This window comes from Morchella sextelata, assembly GCF_020137385.1.
Source record: "Morchella sextelata strain SCLS chromosome Unknown scls_16, whole genome shotgun sequence".
In the NCBI taxonomy this organism is placed as follows: Eukaryota; Fungi; Ascomycota; class Pezizomycetes; order Pezizales; family Morchellaceae; genus Morchella; species Morchella sextelata.
In genome coordinates, this window is record NW_025408631.1 from 352,061 (window position 1) to 369,148 (window position 17,088).

Sequence of the window (17,088 nt, forward strand, 5' to 3'; positions counted from 1 at the left end):
GTGCCTGATGTGCCCATTATGCAATTGGACTGTTGACGCACCAAGGCTGAGAACTCCTATTGAGCCCATCGCACTGTTGAAACTTTTGTTGGTAGACCGAACTTCATTCTGAAACCCCCAAATCCGAACCGGTCCGTGTTGGAGGAACCCATGAACAACTAAGCGACCAACCCGCCAGCGTAAATTCCCCATAGGTCCGATGTCAGAAAGAGTAAACCTTTAAGCCCTTGAGCCCACGTCCGAACCCGAACCTGAATCCAATCCTATGCCGCGAAAGATTAGCCATAATCTAGTCATTAACGATTGAAATACTACCGTTGTTTCTGGCAAACATTAAGCCCATGGGCTTAAAGCAAAGTAGTGGGATCCGGAGGAAAGTCAAGGGGAAAATGGTGGTATATGTAATATGTTTCCGTGACTTCAGCCAATCAGTAAGCTCTTTTCTATCACTACTTTGCTTTAAGCCCATCATGGGCTCACTCGCCAGAAATAACGGTACCTGGTAAACACCACATACCATAAACACATTCGCCAGTAATTTTCGTTACCGTATGTCAAAAGTCCAGCCCCCCCGCACCGGCCAATTCTGCAGAGATGGCGTCGCAGGATTGGCTTTCTACCCAGACCGTATTTATTGTTGGAAAGGTGGGGTGTGGGGTTGTTAGCGTTAATTCATTTGTTGTATGCAACCAAAGCAGGATGAGATGGTTAAGTGACTTGACTTCTGTCTCGACAAAGAGTCTGACTAGCTACATGTATCTATATAGTCACGAACCGGACAAGTGTCGACATGACAACAACAGCCATTGAAATGACAGGGACAGGTACCGGCCTTGAAGTGACAAGTGTCGGCATGACAGATTCGGGAACTTCATCTGTATGGGCTCGGACACCTCACCCGTACGAGTTCGACATCATTTCAAAAGCCAAATACACAACACATGAATCTCAAGAGTCGAGTGACACACCATGATCCAACCCCGCAGAACCGTAACGCGCCACAACTCACCGCACCTAGCCAAAACATATCCCACCACACCATACTACACCTACACCTCAATCCTCAAGCCACTATCTGAATACCGCCCCATCACCGTAGGTTTTTCCATGCCCGGGAAAGCCCAGAAAGTCTGATACCGAGCCTAAAAGAGCCACGAGGTAACGTTCAAAGGTTGGCACAAGTCAGGTTGCTCTGGCCGGGATGTTGCGAGTATAAGATAACCCGGAGGCTAGACAGCTACACTGCTACTCTATCTCGCATATTATCCCCAACACCAGAGCCGCTTTAGGAGCCCCCCACGATCCAAGGCGGGCGGGTGGGTTTTTGTTGAGTAGAGAAGTTGTCGGTGATCGTTTCACCGGATATCAGACTGCTGGGCCTACTAAGAAAGAATATTGATGAGGTTGAACAGATAGTTCTAGGAAGACCTAGACCCATGGTAGGTACCCGCAATATGTGTCTTTTTATTAATCTCTTATTTCGAGTTCTCTATGCTGAACATAATATGCTGTTCATTCACCGTTCGGCTTCACATCACGAACTCCGAAACCTTCATGGCCAAGACCGAGAGTGGCTGTGTCTATAAAGCCATGAAATGGGTAAGCATGCCAGATACATATCATTATCCAGATCCAACAACGATGGTTATTTATCCGGCTTGACCACATCCCGTTTCCAGAGCTGGGCAGGTATCATATCGATCATTCTCTGTCACTCGATTGCGACCAAGCCAACATGTCTCCTTGCTCCGCCACACTCACGATATGTGTCCACCTCGTTTTATGGCATGGTTTCACCATCTTACGGCACGCACATAACTCCAAGACGAAACATGCGAGGGAAACAGTTCACAATATCTCATTGTGGTTCGTCGTGCTCCCTCGATGTACTGGCTTCAGGACCACTAGAGTCTCTACACAAGTAAACAGATATACATACATGGACCTATTTCGGTCGCACCAAGAAGCTTGGCAATGAGTCTTTCCTTGCTGCCGGTAAATTATTCTGACCTTCCATCTGTAGAAAAGACAAGTCTGTCCTGCCACCTGCGGGGAGTCTCCCTCCAAAATCATCCACATACACAGAGTCTGTGACTGCGAGAATCGGTCATAAATCACATACATATGGGCGGTGGACTATTGAGCATACGACGCTTTATCGTAGCCTGCGTCGAGGCTACACCCGAGTGATTACCCATGACCACCAAAGCCTCCTTCGATTGTTCCAAAACGCCAGTGGTTTTCATATTCGCCGGATTCTACCCGATCGGTGCAAGATCGTCTGTCTCACAACGTATGTGTGTGCAGCACAGTGTTACACAACCCACCATCACACGATGCTTATCAACAACGTTGTGGCACGCAGCAGACGATGCTGTGTGCAAAGTCGAGAAGGTCGACGCGTTCGTTCTCGTTAAGTATTTAGGCGAATTGAACACAAACAAGCTCAGCCCTGTCTCGCGATAAAGATTGGCAGGGAACACTATTCAGAAATCCTGCCTCGCCAAATTAAATGCGGGGAGAGGGGAGAGAGGAACGTGGTAATCTGCCGCGCCTCCTGTAGATAGATATAAGAACTGGCTGTTTCCTTTTACAAACATTCTTTTCGCCTGTTGTCTCCAACAGCAGTATCTGTAAGCATGGAAACCCCCGCATATTCAGAAAATTCCCAGAGCCTGCCCGCCTACGTCGACTCCCCCTTCCTTCCACCAGCCGATACCAAACCCGCACCCCAGAGTGTCTGGATCCAAGACTCCGATATCAGCAATTTCAGCTACCGCCGGCGATACGTCCTCCCCGCCGACGATATCGCTATTCCACCGCCTCAACCAGTCTTTGATGCCGTCTCTCCCCCTACCTATACTGCGGCGCCGGCGCCCATCTACACCTTAAAAAGCCACGGCCAGCCCTCGCCCATCGAGGCCCTTCTTGGTACCCAGCCCGACTTCACCATCTACATCGGCGAAGGTGACTCCGGCCCTGTAGTCGCAACCGGTATCCTTCACACCTCCCCCCTCAAGAAATCGCTCGGCGAGCTACGATTTTTCCCACGAGTTAGTACCAGCCAACCCGGTGAATCCTCCTCATCGGCATCTAAAGAGATCCCCGGTATCATCCTGAAGGAAAAGAATGACGGGAAGAAGTACACCTTCACTTCTTTTAGCTACGACTTTGAGTGGAATGAGACCGGCCCCGGAGAGCGTCCCCCCACACCGCCTCCGGAAGAAGAGGAAGAAGACAACTCAAAGTCCACGGGCTTCTTCTCAAAGATGAAGCGCAAGTCCGTGAAGCCAGCGCATCCCAAGTACCTCCCACCGCGTGATACAAAGACGTGGGAGCTGACGGCATACGACGCTAAAACGGCCACCACCACCAAGATTGCGACGTACAGGGAGCTCCAGCCGGTTGGTAACGCAATGTATACGTATAGTGCGACTGCGCCGAAATATAACGATGGCCATACGGCGAAATTGGATGTGCATGAACCGACATTTGAGGTGCTGGGCGCTGGTGGGAAGGGCGCAAGAGAGTTCGCTGTTGCTTCAATAATGTTGCTGGTAGAGGCACAAAGGAAAAAGATAGTAAACTCACGGAATAGGAACTGGCTTGATGGGATGGGATACGGCGTTGTCGGTGGCGGTGGCGGTTGTGGAGGCGGAGCGTAAGGTCTGTTTTTGCTAAGAGCAGTTAATACATGTACTCTGTTAATCTGATCATATAGTATCACTCGCCAGGTTATTATGTAGTTTAGTAATCAAGTAGTTAATACAATTCTCAATCTGGTCTGTGAGCTCGTTATTAACCAAGCTGAATTGGAACTATTCCCGAATTGTGCGCCGAGTCTGTAGCCAAGGCAGATCTTCTAAGGATGAATAAGATCAGAATCTTACTTCGGGCTTGGGAATAACCGACATTGTCATGCATGCTGGCGCAGACCAAGTCCATCTAGTATATACGTAAGGAAAGCTCATCTATGAAGCGCGAAGAAAGTTTGGCATGTTCCATGAGAGATAAAGAAGGTTGTAGCGAGAGCCGAATATGAACGATCCAATCAAGTGTTGAAAGCCAAAAGACACAGATCAATCACCCCCTCGCAGACGGCCAGAAAGCAACAATGCTGGTTTTTCCGTGCCAGGTGTTCATGAATAGGGACGAGGCCTGAGCAAATCTCATCTTGTTTTGCGAATGCGAACAGAGAATTGAAAAGCTAGGGACCAAGAGCTGGTTTGCGAGGAATTCGAGAATACTGTTAATGTCAATGGAGGCCTAATATAGGCTCTGGAATTGGGAGATAATAAGAGGATCTGTAGTGAAAAGTTACCTTCTTTTAGTTAAGGGACTAGGTTTGAGGTTTTTCGGTACATTGAAACTCTTAAGACTTACTTTCTCACCATTAGAAATAACCATAAACTGTCTCGTCTTGTCTATCTTCGGATCTTGCTTCATAAATTTAAGTGTCGAGACATTGTCTCCAGATGACATGTGTTAAGCTTATTATTATTATTGTTGGTAAAGATTGATGAAGTTATCTGAGTTTGTAAGTGAGTATCTACTGCAAAGCGGATTAATTAGTTGGTAATGAAGAGGTGTAAGTGGAGGGAATGGCAAGTAGAATACATAATGGATAAGTGGACAAGTACTGGGGGAGGGGTGTCGACGGGCTGAGATGATAGCTGTATAGTAAGTGTAGAGGATATCGATAGTGTGCGGGGAGTGGGGTTCAGCGGATAGAAGGAACATCTGGTCAGTGTAATAAAGTACATGTAATTAAAAAGGCTCCCGTATGTACAGGAAGAGATGAGGGCCGATTCAGCCAACCAACCCACAGAACCTTGGGTAGTGAGTGCACCCTCTGGATAAGCACACAAAGAATATCGACCATACATAGTGGTAGTAAGTTACATGTAGTTTTAAATGGGTGCACAAACCAGCAACGTACTGAATTACACCGCGCATTGCATTTCGAGGGAGGGAGATCATAGTAAGGTGGTAGAGTAGACAGCGCAAATAGCAACAGAGTATATCCTCTCCGACTCCTTGACCCGCATAGTGGTTCCGTAGAGTTGTAAAGAGTGTATAGTTTTGGAAGTGGTCACCATTGTCGGTTGAGGAAGGGGTTGGGAAGACAGACCGAGGTGGAAAAGAATGTTACGAAGAAAAAAAGTTATCTTTACACATAGCAGCCATTAACACTATCTAAAGTTTGCCCTCGACCTATCTACACGCTCTATCCCCCGTGCTTAGTATATGCGCGTATAGTACCGCCATGCATCAAGCTGTAGCCCGCGTCTCGAGTACCATGTTGCCTCCATCCAAACGCACGCACCCGGCCAACACAAAAGACAAAAGATAAAACACTAGAAACACTTTTCCCATGCTGTAGATCTAAACGTAGAACCCTTAGATTTCAAATAGACCCGATAAAAAGTCCTCATAACACAGCAACAAGAGTCCCCAGTGGAGCCGGAAAAAAATTAATCCGAAATCCCGAGTGACAAGCTGTGGAGCGAATTTCAAAAGTTTCCAAAGTTCGCGAGATTATACTATCGACAACTAAGCGTTACCAGCAGAGCCTCGATAGAGGGGTAATTTAAAGCAAACCTTTATGCATTGTGAATGTTGCTCACCTACACATCTCTTCCAACAACAATCACATCCCCCCGAAATATAGAAAACACAAGATGACAAGCAACATGGTTTCCGCCGTGGCCGGAGAGGCAAAAAACCAGCCCAGAACGCAACAACTCAAGAGGGATTTTCGAACTCTAGGGTGTGTACTTACCCTTCCAAGTTATACTGCATTTCTTTTCGTCTCGCAATATTTGTTCGATAAAGCCGTTATGAAGTGGCTAGCCATGCATGGAAAGTACATGCAGTCAACTAACGTGCCGCCAGGGCAAGGAACAAACCCCTCAGAATGTTGTGCCGTTGAGGCGGGAACCCCAAGTATGGGTGAGTTATTATCGATATATCCTAAATCTTCAGACAATCAAAAGAAATACTAATAGCTGAGAAGTTTCCTTTTGAATCTTCAGAACAGCCTTACTACTCCGTGACGGTGGTAGTTCCGCTATGACCACCAACCTCGACTACGGGAGATTAAATGACGATAGAAGACGCCTGGACTATAGAATTATTAGAACTCTTAATGTGATATTAAAGAGTATGCAACAAACTCGAGACAACGTCCACAGAAGCAAAAACATGCACCCCACTCCACCGCAACCAATAATTGTCGGTATTGGGCAAGACGCGGGCAACTTTCCTCAGATGATGGTAGATGTCGAGGTAATTCTATCGGGTTCCGGGCTCTCAAACGCCCACAAGAAGACCATCCGGGGGATTGCGGACCGGAGAAACCCAGAGGAAGCTATCGAGGCATATCTGAAGAAGGTAGAGCGCGATGCTACCCGAGAGGGGGAACGGGGAAACCAAATCTGTCTCACAGATGAAATGGAATGTGACGGGACCGATGGTGGTGCGGTTATGAACCATCCTGCGAACGACGCCAATGATAAAAAGTATGCCAAGGATAACGATCGCGACCTCTTCGGTCACGTTGAAATGAATCGTCACCGCTTTATGTTAGGGCATCCAGATGGTAAGGATGGAAAGTCAAACCAACCGGACTATCTTCCAGGAGTTGTTGGATCCGACGGTTCACATGATTTTAACATGGAAGACGGCGGCGCACCCATTGCACAGGAAAGCGTGGGTGCGCAAGGAATATCCATTGAGAATATGGATACGGCGGAACTCCACGAAGCCCAAAGAAGGATGGATAGACCGACTCTCTGGACCCCCGAGCAAGAGGCAAATACCATTCTTCATGGAAGCCGGGATGGAGACCATCAAAGGCCATCTCGTTCAGAACTCCCCAGCGTATGGAGGGCCGTGCCATCTGCCTCGCGCAGAGCTGAACGCAGACGTGAACGATCAACTGCCTCTCGCAACCGTGAACGGTCACCGGCCAACCCCAGGCTTCTCGACGATAGGAACACCAGGAAGGCGCTTCGTCTGTCAAGATACGAGAAATTGGGCCTCTAAAAGAGGGCTGCAAGTTACAAGACGGCTGGTCTTCATTATTGCGAATCGATCCGTAAGTCTCTGCTCTCCCGAAGCTGTGAGTTAATTGATCCTAACCAAAGGGTGTAGATTATTGAAGCGGTTAAGTTGGTATAAATAAGTGGTGGGGTTAACGATAGGAAATTTGGTAGTTTTCCTCTGACTATTTGTATCATCTTGTTTGGCAAGGCCATTTGTTTGTAGATCTGGCGATCACCTCTGGCAGCTAGTCGGAGTACTGTGAATAAACCTTGGATAGAAACTCTTTCTGGTGTGAGTGTTAGTTTTGTAAAGACATATCCAGAAAATGCACAGCTTACTTCGACGTTGCAGATGTTATGTAATGTATCACCGTCGTCGCAACCTCTAGGTATACGAGTTCAGACAAGTTTCCCAAACTGACACGCTGACAAGTGACAAGCTCCTTGACATCCGAGTACGCGTGATTTGAGTGTTTCTGATTTTGTATGGGGCAACGGCAACCAAAAGTTACCAAAACTTCTGTACCCCGACTGTACATACACGTGGCTACCCGCCAGCAACCCTTAGACTGCTTCTGTCTCCCCAACACAGGCCCGATTTTCCATAAAAGACTTTCCCTCTACAACCATATCCCATCCACGTTTCCCTCCACCAACTCCCCCCACGGACGTTACGCTTGGATATAGGAAGCTTTCCTTCGAGTATTAGGAGGATTTGAGGATTCTTCTCGAAGACCATGGCACAAGAGTCGACTACGATTGAATCTAGCGAAATCTAGCTAGTCAGTTGCAGTCAGTATTATCAACAATCATATCTAATCACTCGTACTCAGTTAAATATCTCACTAACCAAATTAAGACACCATTCTTGGCATGTAGGAGAACCGGCAGGCCGCGATTCGAACAATCTATACGTGCTCACATCATACTTATTGACCCCGCGCTGCAGGGGATGATCAGATTACAAATACTCGATCTGCACGCCCGACTACAGGGACCCCCCACACACAGTTGTTCCGGAAGCCAACAAGGTTCTCAGAAGAAAACGTGCTTAGGATCAAACTTCCATTCAGGGATACCTTCTACCTTCAAATCTCACCATTTCTCACTATGTTGCATAATCATACACGCACTTTGAAAATCCCCAATAGCGGGGTAATTTCATTTCAGTTCTACTTATGACTTTCCAATTCTAATATAACATTAAAGTTTGAATAGTACATCCGTATCTAAGTCCAGCTTATGAATTTACGGGAGAACGTATCCACTAATATTACCAACTATATTAGTCCAATGTACGCAAGTGTAGGAAGATGCGGAGTAAACATACCCATCTACGATGATGTCGGTACCAGTAGTATATGTCGCAGCATCAGAGGCGAGATACAAGTAAGCTCCTTTGAGCTCATTGGCAAGACCCTCACGGCTAGGGGATATTAGCATATGTCCGAGGGCGTGAGGAAGAAAAAGGATGAAGCTTACTGGAGAGGAATCTTCTCCTTCCAGATCTCCTTGGTCTCTTGAGGAACGAAATCGGAAATCTCAGTCGCAATATAACCGGGGGAGATCGTGTTCGCTCTGGCGAAACCGGCCCATTCAACAGCAAGACCCTTGCCTTTTGAAAATTAGTCTTTTTTACTTTCTCGATCGAAAGGAAGCCATGGGATCTTACAGAAGTGAATGACCGCGGCCTTGGCTGCGTTGTAGGTAGTTTGCAGTTGAGGAATGTTGATGATGTGTCCACTCATAGAAGCGGTAGCGATAAATGATCCTGAGCCCTGCTTCTTGAACCACTTCCCGGCTGCCCAAGCGGAATAGTAGACGCTGTCAAGATCGGTAGAGATGACCTTGTGGTAGTGTTCGTGCTATTCTTCCGTAAGTATATTTCTAGTCTTAGATCCACTGCACACTACTTACTCCCTCTGCGCCGTTATCGAGAATGGCACCCTTGATCCACGGAATACCAGCATTGGCAACAAAGATATCAAGGCGGCCATTGAACTCCTCAGCAATCAAGTCTGTGTATTTCGCAACTTCGGCTTGGTCGGTGACGTTCACCTGGTAGGCCTTGCCTAAATGAGGTTAGAACAATGGCGGGGTAGAGCGATAGCGGATAAACGATTGTGCGGTAGCGCTGGTTAAGGGTTGGGTGGGGGATGGGAAAGCAGGGAATGCGGGATGGTGCTCCGGTAGAGTTCCGTCGTGGGGGGAGTCTCAATTGCGAGGAGAGAAGCTTCCACGGGTGATGGTAGTGAAAAGAGAGATAGATAAAAGCGTACCAGGCCGGAGCTCTGGCTGCTTAAATGGAGAATGGATTAAAGGCACGGAGGTTTATGACAAAACAAAATGCTGATAATGGTGGAAAGAGGCAATAATGGTCCACGTACAGGTAACTCCCCACTTATCAGCAATTTCCTGTGCTCTTTCAATGGCCTTCTTGTTGCTGTTGTACCAGATAGCAACGTTGGCACCAGCCTCCGCAAGAGCATCAGCAACGGCCAATCCAATTCCAGCACCAGCGCCAGTAACGATAGCTGTCCTGCCCTTCAAAGAAAAGAGAGGGAGGACTGAGTCTCCATCCTTGGGAACGTATTTCTCAACCATTGTAGCTGATTGTAAATGATAAGAGGTAGAAAATTGGTGAGATTTTTGGGTAGATGGATTAATGGAACACGGATGATGAGCACAAGAGAGAAGAGGAACAGGAACAGAAGAGGGACTCCTCGAAGGTAGATATAGGTTTCTGGCCAGCTGGCTGCTAGCGAGGTATTTACCAGTAGCGCTGTGAGCAATTCGGGAGGAATTGAAGCTTGGGCGACCAAAACGGTTTAGCAGCTTGAAACTCATAGCTTCTTCTCAATTCTGTTCCTGTCTGTGGTGACGATGTATTGGCTTTCTAGTGTCCGACGATCTTGATAGCTAAAGGGAAAGGAGGGGCATTGCAGCTGCGGGCGGATAAGTGGCAAAGAGGTCCTTGCGGGCTAGTCATTGCCGGCTAAAAGGTACAACGCTGTCCGTTTTAAACAATGCGAGTCTAAACAACCGCCGGGCTTCCGTCCGGTTCGACAGTTGTTGGATTGTTACCCGGATACGTCCCGCTTATCCTGCCTGATAAAGTAAGGCAATGACGACATTGCCCCTAACCCTTGTGGGACATCATGTATGTACGGCATACGACAGGATAGCTTTGACTTCAAGGCTTTCTACACGAGTGAGTAGCCCCGAGTTTCCTCCGCCCCACTTCTGTCGCCGGTATGGGAGGCGTCGTATCAACTATCAAGCTCCTCATCGCCTTCTCCTGGTCCCTTCGCTCGGCCATTGCTTCAGTTGTGAAACGTATCCAATCCGACCCGGGAAAGCCATGTGAAAATCCAACAAAGTCGTTCTGGCTCCAGGAGCCACATCCGGTGGTATCGCAGCACCAGTCTGATGAGTTACCGTCTGAAGTTGATGTAGTCATCATCGGATCAGGAATTACAGGTGCAGCTATCGCGAAGACGCTTCTAGAACCCCCCAACGGGAAGAAAACCGAAAAACCTCTCAGTGTTGCGATGTTAGATGCTCGAGAGGCTTGTTCTGGAGCGACTGGCCGTAATGGTGGCCACATTAAGGAGGGTGCATATAGTGAATACGAGTCTTTGAAGAAAAAGCACGGAAAGCAAATGGCCATGGAGATCATCCGTTTCCGACTTGCACATCTAGACGCATTGATCGCCGTAGCTGAGGCAGAAGGCGAGGAAATGCTCAAACATAGTCAAATCAGGAAGTGTGATTCGCTAGATATATGTTTTGAGGAGGAATCCTGGGAGGGTATGAAGCATCAGCTGAGGTTGTTTCTTCGGGATTTTGAAGATCAGAGAGGGTTATGGTTGCTGCATGAGAGATACGAAACAAGAAAGGTACGTTCTGGAACATTTTCCCTGTCATATACCATTCTCCAATTCTGTTTTACGTTCCGAACCCTGATTTATTTCAAAATGTGATACCATAAAATCCTACAATTATAATCATTTCCAACCAGTCACAAATTTTTTGTTTCTTTGCTGGGTTATGCCGTGGACTTCTCTATATCGGTGTGGAGAGGAATTATTCTTTACCCACACTATATCCTATGTTATTATATCCTTCTCGTGCGGTCACCAGGAATTAATTATTTATCTTCTTATACCGTCCATACATGTATCATCATCTCAAGAAACCTTTTATCCTGGAAGAAATTAAGGGTTGGTGGACTAGCTGACCCTCATAAGTTATATCCATTTCCTTCGGCCAGTGGTGCAATATCCTCCCCCGCCGGCGCCCTCTGGCCCTACCGCTTTGTAACCTCCATCCTCCACCGTCTCCTTACAAGTCACCCACATTTTTCTCTCGATACCTCTACCCCGGTCCTCTCTGTCACCACCTCTGAGTCCCACCCTTCCCACTACCTCGTCACTACTCCCCGCGGAAACATCCTTGCCAAACATGTTGTCCACGCCACAAACGCCCACGCAGCCCACCTCCTCCCCGGTCTCCGAGGCCTAATCTTCCCCGTTCGTGGACACATGACAGCACAACGCCCAACTCAGGGCGGCAGTGCATTCGGTGAGCATAAAGATCGCTCCTTCAGCTTTACATACAACGAGGGATTCGATTACGTGACGCAGGTCCCACCTTCAGACGGAGAGGGAGACACCATGGTATTGATCGGAGGAGCTCTGTTCCAGACCGGCAATTTCGGTTTTGGTGAGGTTGGGGCTACAGATGAGGATATGAACATCTTCGCGTCTGCCCATCTCGCTGGTATTGTTAGTGCTGTCACTGGGAAGCATGGGGCGACAATGACGGAGGATGCTTGGACTGGTGTTATGGGTTTTACGCCAGATTTGATGGCTTGGGTTGGGCCTGTTCCGATGTCTATGACGGGGAGGCGGGAGAGACCTGAAGGTGGCAAAGAGTGGGTAGCTGCGGGGTATTGCGGGGAGGGGATGGTAAATGCTTGGTTGAGTGGGGTGGCAGTAGGGAGAATGATTAACGGAGAGGACGAGGGAAACGTGGGACTACCAAAGGCAATGTTGTGCACTGAAGAGAGGGCCAGAAACGCAGATCTGTTGGATCTGGTTAACGAATATTTGGGCTGAGCCGGAGTCGAGTGATCGACTGTGAGTGAGACATGTGGGTTTCACAAAACCACATCGACATGAGACATGAGACGCGAGTGATGATCCGTGACTTCATTGCACTGTTCCTAGCATAAATAGAATACCAATTTGCTCTGTATAGTTTTGCCATGTGATTCCGACCGACAGACAACTACCGACGAGCTCCACGATCGAGATTCTACTTCCCCTGCTCTCCACTTTCATGCCATAATGTCTCGTCTGGATAAAGCCAAAGCGGAGCAAAGATGTTCACGAGACCTCATCATTCCCGCGATACTCGTTTATCCATCCCCATCTCTCTCGTTGTGTATAAACCCGAGAGCAGCGTCCCTTTTTGGATTTAACCGGCCCGAGTGAGGTCTCATGATCCGGTTAAACTCGAATTAGGCCCCAACCCAAACTGTGAAGATGGAGTTATGTTAGTCAAATCTGTTACCGGGTAATGAATGGGGCTTGTCGACGATGAGATGAGTGTGGCCGGTAGAAAGGGAAAGCTTAAATTCTTATCTGGACTTGCGGCTATATTCTTAGACTGCGAGATCTTGGTGATTGTGGGGGGTTGAAGACGTTATTGCATAGATCAGATTTAGCCTTGAGAATAATCTGAATTCCTATCGTTAGTTTAAATTGGGGATTATGATTAGTATGCTTGTTTTTAGCACTAGGCTAGGCGATTGTATGTGGGGGGTATCATTTGACTTTCAAGTTTGTAGTCTTGCACGCCAAGGCACTGTAAGATAAACTTTGCTACTTGGCACATGCAATGTATTAGAAATACCTACATGTACTTATACACATATAAGTGCATGTTTGTTAATATTGCTCGAGGCCTTTGCTTTGAATGACATGACAACAGTTGTGAAAAATTCAACCAAGACCCATTGAAGCGGGGGGGACTGGATGTCACGATGCAATAGCTAGAAGTTGAAAGTGCTTCTACTCGATCACTTGGCTTGGTATTAAACTCGGTCAAGAAACTATAAATCTGTCACAGTATTGTGACTACATATATGTACTTGAAACCCCGCGTAGTAAGACCAGAGGTAGGCTCGTTCCCAGCCCTCCTGCTTGAGTATGGGATGGGTACGAGACTAGGCCAGAGGCTGCAACGTGCATGTCGAGGCACCACCGCCACATATACGACACGAAAGTATAAACTACATGTATCAAGATACGTTTTTCAACCTCAAAGAATTGCATGACTATACCACTGCTGTATCTCTACTTGCTCAGCTATTGCAAAACTCTTTCGCCTAAGTAATCATAGTGCTAAAGTCAGTTATAAGTTAACCACCGGTGGAGCTTCAAGTGGTAGACGATTTGATCTATGGCCATGGTGGCAATATCGCACCGTCGAAGAAACAAGTTCTAAATTTTGAAGGATGTAGTTTGTAGTAACAGGCATTATTAGATCTAGGGTATAGTAGAATCTCCATGAAATATGAGAGAAAGTCTAAATTGCAACAAAAGAAAAATCTGATCATGATAAAACATGTGTTGGTACCGTCCAAAAAGGCTGGGTGAAGTCGTAGCGGTGATTTACTTTGGCTCAGGCTTCCTGACAACGACATACCCCCGAGTACTGGGGACCAAATCTATTCTCCCTCCGGTGGCTACCCCTTGAACAGAATTCTTAACACAGTCCACCATCAATCGGTTCACAGCCTTGGATATTTCTCCGCAGCTATATACAGTGCCATTTTCGAACCTGCTGCCTTTGATCGGGGGGGGACACACTCTGATCAACGCCGAATTAGAGGCCCACACTGTCCTGCAGACAGAGCCAGCAGCGGAAAGGAAGGGGGGATCTTTTTCGCAGAGATCCATACCCATGATCTTGGTGATGTCCGCAACAAGCGGATCGTGCCCAGGATCCATGATGCAGGTGGCGGTGGAGAGCATGTCATGGAGGAACATGGGGGACACGAAGGGGAGGAGAAGAGCGGCGAGTAAAGTGCTTTGATGCATTATGTAGTTGACTTGATAAGCGAGTGTAGTGAGTCTTCTCCGTTTTGAATTCGGGTGTGATATGAGGAAGGAAGAAGGTGGTGATTAGAACATGCATTTATACTTGTCGGAGGCCGTTTAGATCAGGCGTGGCTACGAGGTTTCACAAATCCACGAAGTTTATAGCGGAGGGATAGTTGAAACATTTTTTATCAATGATAATGAGGTTAGGAGTTCGTACATAGCGCCTAATCCCTAGTACTTTTATTGGCACTCGAAAACTCGTTCATCTGGTGCTCTTGTTGAAACCTTAAACCCAAACCTCAAAAATAGAAACCTTTGTCTCAAATCTTTATTGTCACATGACAGCTCAAAGCTGCATATATTAATGAAGGATTGATTTAGAATAATAAAAGAATTAGAGAAAAAAGATCAACTAATAAACAAGTATTTGGCCTACTCGGACATGCTAGCCAGTTGAATTCAATTTTTATCACAAGTCTTTAACTCGTTTTTGAGTTAAGGACATGGAAGGATCTGGGATTTAATATGTGTTTTTCCGTCTCACGAGAGCTTGAGAAGCTCATCTTGATCCAATCATATCATTCCATTCCGCCTTGCTTGCTTAGACCTAGGCGCATGCATCATTCCGACGGTCGGGAACAACTTCATGATTCAGTTGTATGGCGAGACTGCCGTAGTCAAGCAAAGGTTTTAAGTCACAGCTTTAATTGTTCATCTTGCCAATATCATTAGAGTAATTGGCATAGCTAGTGGGCCCGTGGGGGTAAAGCTCGTTTCCTCTCCTTGCGGGTAGTGATATGTGACTTTACGAGTACTGGTAAATCGGCGCAGGATGGGATATGGAACCTTTACTTTACCTATTCGCACGGTAACAAATATTCCCACTAAAAATATCCTCCGTTAACGTTTTCATATCCGTTCATGTCAATCGGTCGGAAGGTCAATATAATATGATCTATATCTTCCGATTCAATGCTCTTGACACATGCAGGATGTGTACTCGGGGAGACATCAACAGAAATTGCTACCTGAGCAGTGAGAGTTGAGGTTGAGCACCATGAGATGGCTTTATATCTGTCCAGTGCGAGGTGTATTCGCTCTTCATTGAGAAGGCTCCGAATCTTTGTGCCTCGGAGTTCAAACCGACACTGACCCCTCTGCACAACACCTAGAACTGTTAGCAGTCAGGCTTGGATGGCTGACTGATGAACAAGCAAGGAGATCACCGTCGGAATCGTTAATGGGGGCTAAGTGGGGTCTCGAGGCAAATGTATCTGGATGGTGGTGCTATGTCGAGTTATACATAACTAGAGGAAGAAAAAGAAGCATACCGCCGTCTTGAGCTGTAGATTTATGTGTAGTTGCTACTCAGTTATTTACTAAAATCTGGCCTATTAGATGTGCGTGAGTTTTGGATAACAATACGGCTATGCAGTCTGTGGTATCGGAGACGCAGAAATGTATACTGAGTTCGACGTTTTCGTTTCTTGCTGCGTTGAAGGAAATATATGTTGAAATGCCTAGTCCCCTGTCATGCCAAACAATTATAAACTCGAAGAATATCGTAGCTGCTCAGTATGAGGATGATGTGGATGAGAGATTGCGGCGGGGTTAAAAGAAGAGTTGATGATATAGGGAGGATAAGCTGTGGAGAGTGATTTTTGGGCTGCCTATAGGCCCAAATCCCGGGATATATAGCTTAGCACGCTACAAGAACTATCAAAAGAGCTTCTACAATGTCATATGTACTGGACCGGGGCACTTTCGATCTTACGTGTGATAAGTACTCTGAATATGCATTACCAGCGTTATTCCATCATGGAGGGTACAAAAATAAGGATTTTGAAAGTAATAGGAAGGCTGTGTAATTTTACTTGAAGCAGAGCTTATTTTGCAATGGACAAGAACTCTAAATTCACCAGCAAGCTACTCGTAGTTGATGGGCACAAGAGTAGGCAAGAACCTAGACTTCATAATCAGGTTTATTCACATTCACTGGTTTTAATTCACGATGAGAAACAGATTGATGAGTGAGCACAAATTTGATGTTCAGCTCACCCCATACAAAGAAAAAGAAAGAAAAGAAACACTAAAAGCCAAACACCAGGCTCCGCCATTCCTTAATGCCCATGCCTCATCCCATTTTACCAGCTTAACTGGGGATCAGGCCTCACAATTCGGGTTGCTTAAATCTTCTTAGCGGTGCCCTCCTTGAGCTCCTCCTCGAGCTCGTCCTTCTTCCTCTTCGCCGCTTGAACATCGGCAGTAAGGCGGGCCAGGATACCTTCTAACGCGCTGTAAATATGAGAGAAATGTTAGTGTACAACACATCAGCGCAAGCGGACAAGGTCAGAAGAACTCACGCAATGCGGGCCTGATCTTCCTGTAGTCTTGTGCGTAGATGAGCAAGTCCCTCGTTGACTAAATAGTTGAGTATGAACCGTTAGTGTTTTTGTAACTCAATGGTGTTTATTAGTTTGGGGTTTTTTGAGACTCAACAGGTCACTCCGGCTCCAAACGTAGGGTTGATTTTCTTGGATTTCATTTTAATTTAAGTTTGAAATTTGTGTCCGTTGATGTTTTATGATGGAGGATAGAAAAGGAAAGTAGCTTTGAAAGAGATCCTAGTACTTATAGGTTGAGATGGTGGGTCCAGATCTAGCCCTAAGTACATGTACTGCTTATTGTGGCAGACGTCACGAGTACGATGAATACATACATGTATATGCACAGCATAAAGTTGGACTACATAACTTGTATGCAAACAGAGTAAATTTGATGATATCTCATCTATAAACGGAAGCTTCAAAGCTCTATGCAGTCTTAAGCGTCCAAAAACCGAGCTCTAATCATATAATCTTTTTTCGTTGTTGATTCAAATATCAAGGGCTCTATCTGTACGAATAGGGCTAAACCCGCGGCACCGGAGG

At 46.6% G+C, this 17,088-nt stretch overlaps 6 protein-coding genes across 6 annotated transcripts; 3 read left to right on the forward strand and 3 right to left on the reverse strand.

The window, feature by feature from the left end:
• Window positions 1–2,639: 2,639 nt before the first annotated feature.
• H6S33_003805 (uncharacterized protein) lies at window positions 2,640–3,665 on the forward strand (the record flags this gene model as incomplete). Its single annotated transcript, XM_044835562.1, has 1 exon — window positions 2,640–3,665. One exon carries the CDS (start codon window positions 2,640–2,642, stop codon window positions 3,663–3,665), a length of 1,026 nt encoding a protein of 341 aa, XP_044691339.1.
• A 2,016-nt stretch (window positions 3,666–5,681) lies between these two features.
• H6S33_003806 (uncharacterized protein) lies at window positions 5,682–7,047 on the forward strand (the record flags this gene model as incomplete). Its single annotated transcript, XM_044835563.1, has 2 exons — window positions 5,682–5,952; window positions 6,041–7,047. 2 exons carry the CDS (start codon window positions 5,682–5,684, stop codon window positions 7,045–7,047), a joined length of 1,278 nt encoding a protein of 425 aa, XP_044691340.1.
• A 1,247-nt stretch (window positions 7,048–8,294) lies between these two features.
• H6S33_003807 (uncharacterized protein) lies at window positions 8,295–9,650 on the reverse strand (the record flags this gene model as incomplete). Its single annotated transcript, XM_044835564.1, has 6 exons — window positions 8,295–8,313; window positions 8,377–8,472; window positions 8,529–8,661; window positions 8,719–8,911; window positions 8,964–9,118; window positions 9,434–9,650. 6 exons carry the CDS (start codon window positions 9,648–9,650, stop codon window positions 8,295–8,297), a joined length of 813 nt encoding a protein of 270 aa, XP_044691341.1.
• Window positions 9,651–10,300: 650 nt separating this feature from the next.
• H6S33_003808 (uncharacterized protein) lies at window positions 10,301–12,166 on the forward strand (the record flags this gene model as incomplete). The annotated part of the gene is made up of 3 exons (XM_044835565.1): window positions 10,301–10,945; window positions 11,297–11,630; window positions 11,706–12,166. 3 exons carry the CDS (start codon window positions 10,301–10,303, stop codon window positions 12,164–12,166), a joined length of 1,440 nt encoding a protein of 479 aa, XP_044691342.1.
• Window positions 12,167–13,845: 1,679 nt separating this feature from the next.
• On the reverse strand, window positions 13,846–14,155 carry H6S33_003809 (uncharacterized protein; the record flags this gene model as incomplete). The annotated part of the gene is made up of 2 exons (XM_044835566.1): window positions 13,846–13,925; window positions 14,017–14,155. 2 exons carry the CDS (start codon window positions 14,153–14,155, stop codon window positions 13,846–13,848), a joined length of 219 nt encoding a protein of 72 aa, XP_044691343.1.
• Window positions 14,156–16,344: 2,189 nt separating this feature from the next.
• H6S33_003810 (uncharacterized protein) lies at window positions 16,345–16,703 on the reverse strand (the record flags this gene model as incomplete). Its single annotated transcript, XM_044835568.1, has 3 exons — window positions 16,345–16,453; window positions 16,522–16,579; window positions 16,658–16,703. 3 exons carry the CDS (start codon window positions 16,701–16,703, stop codon window positions 16,345–16,347), a joined length of 213 nt encoding a protein of 70 aa, XP_044691344.1.
• Window positions 16,704–17,088: the final 385 nt, after the last annotated feature.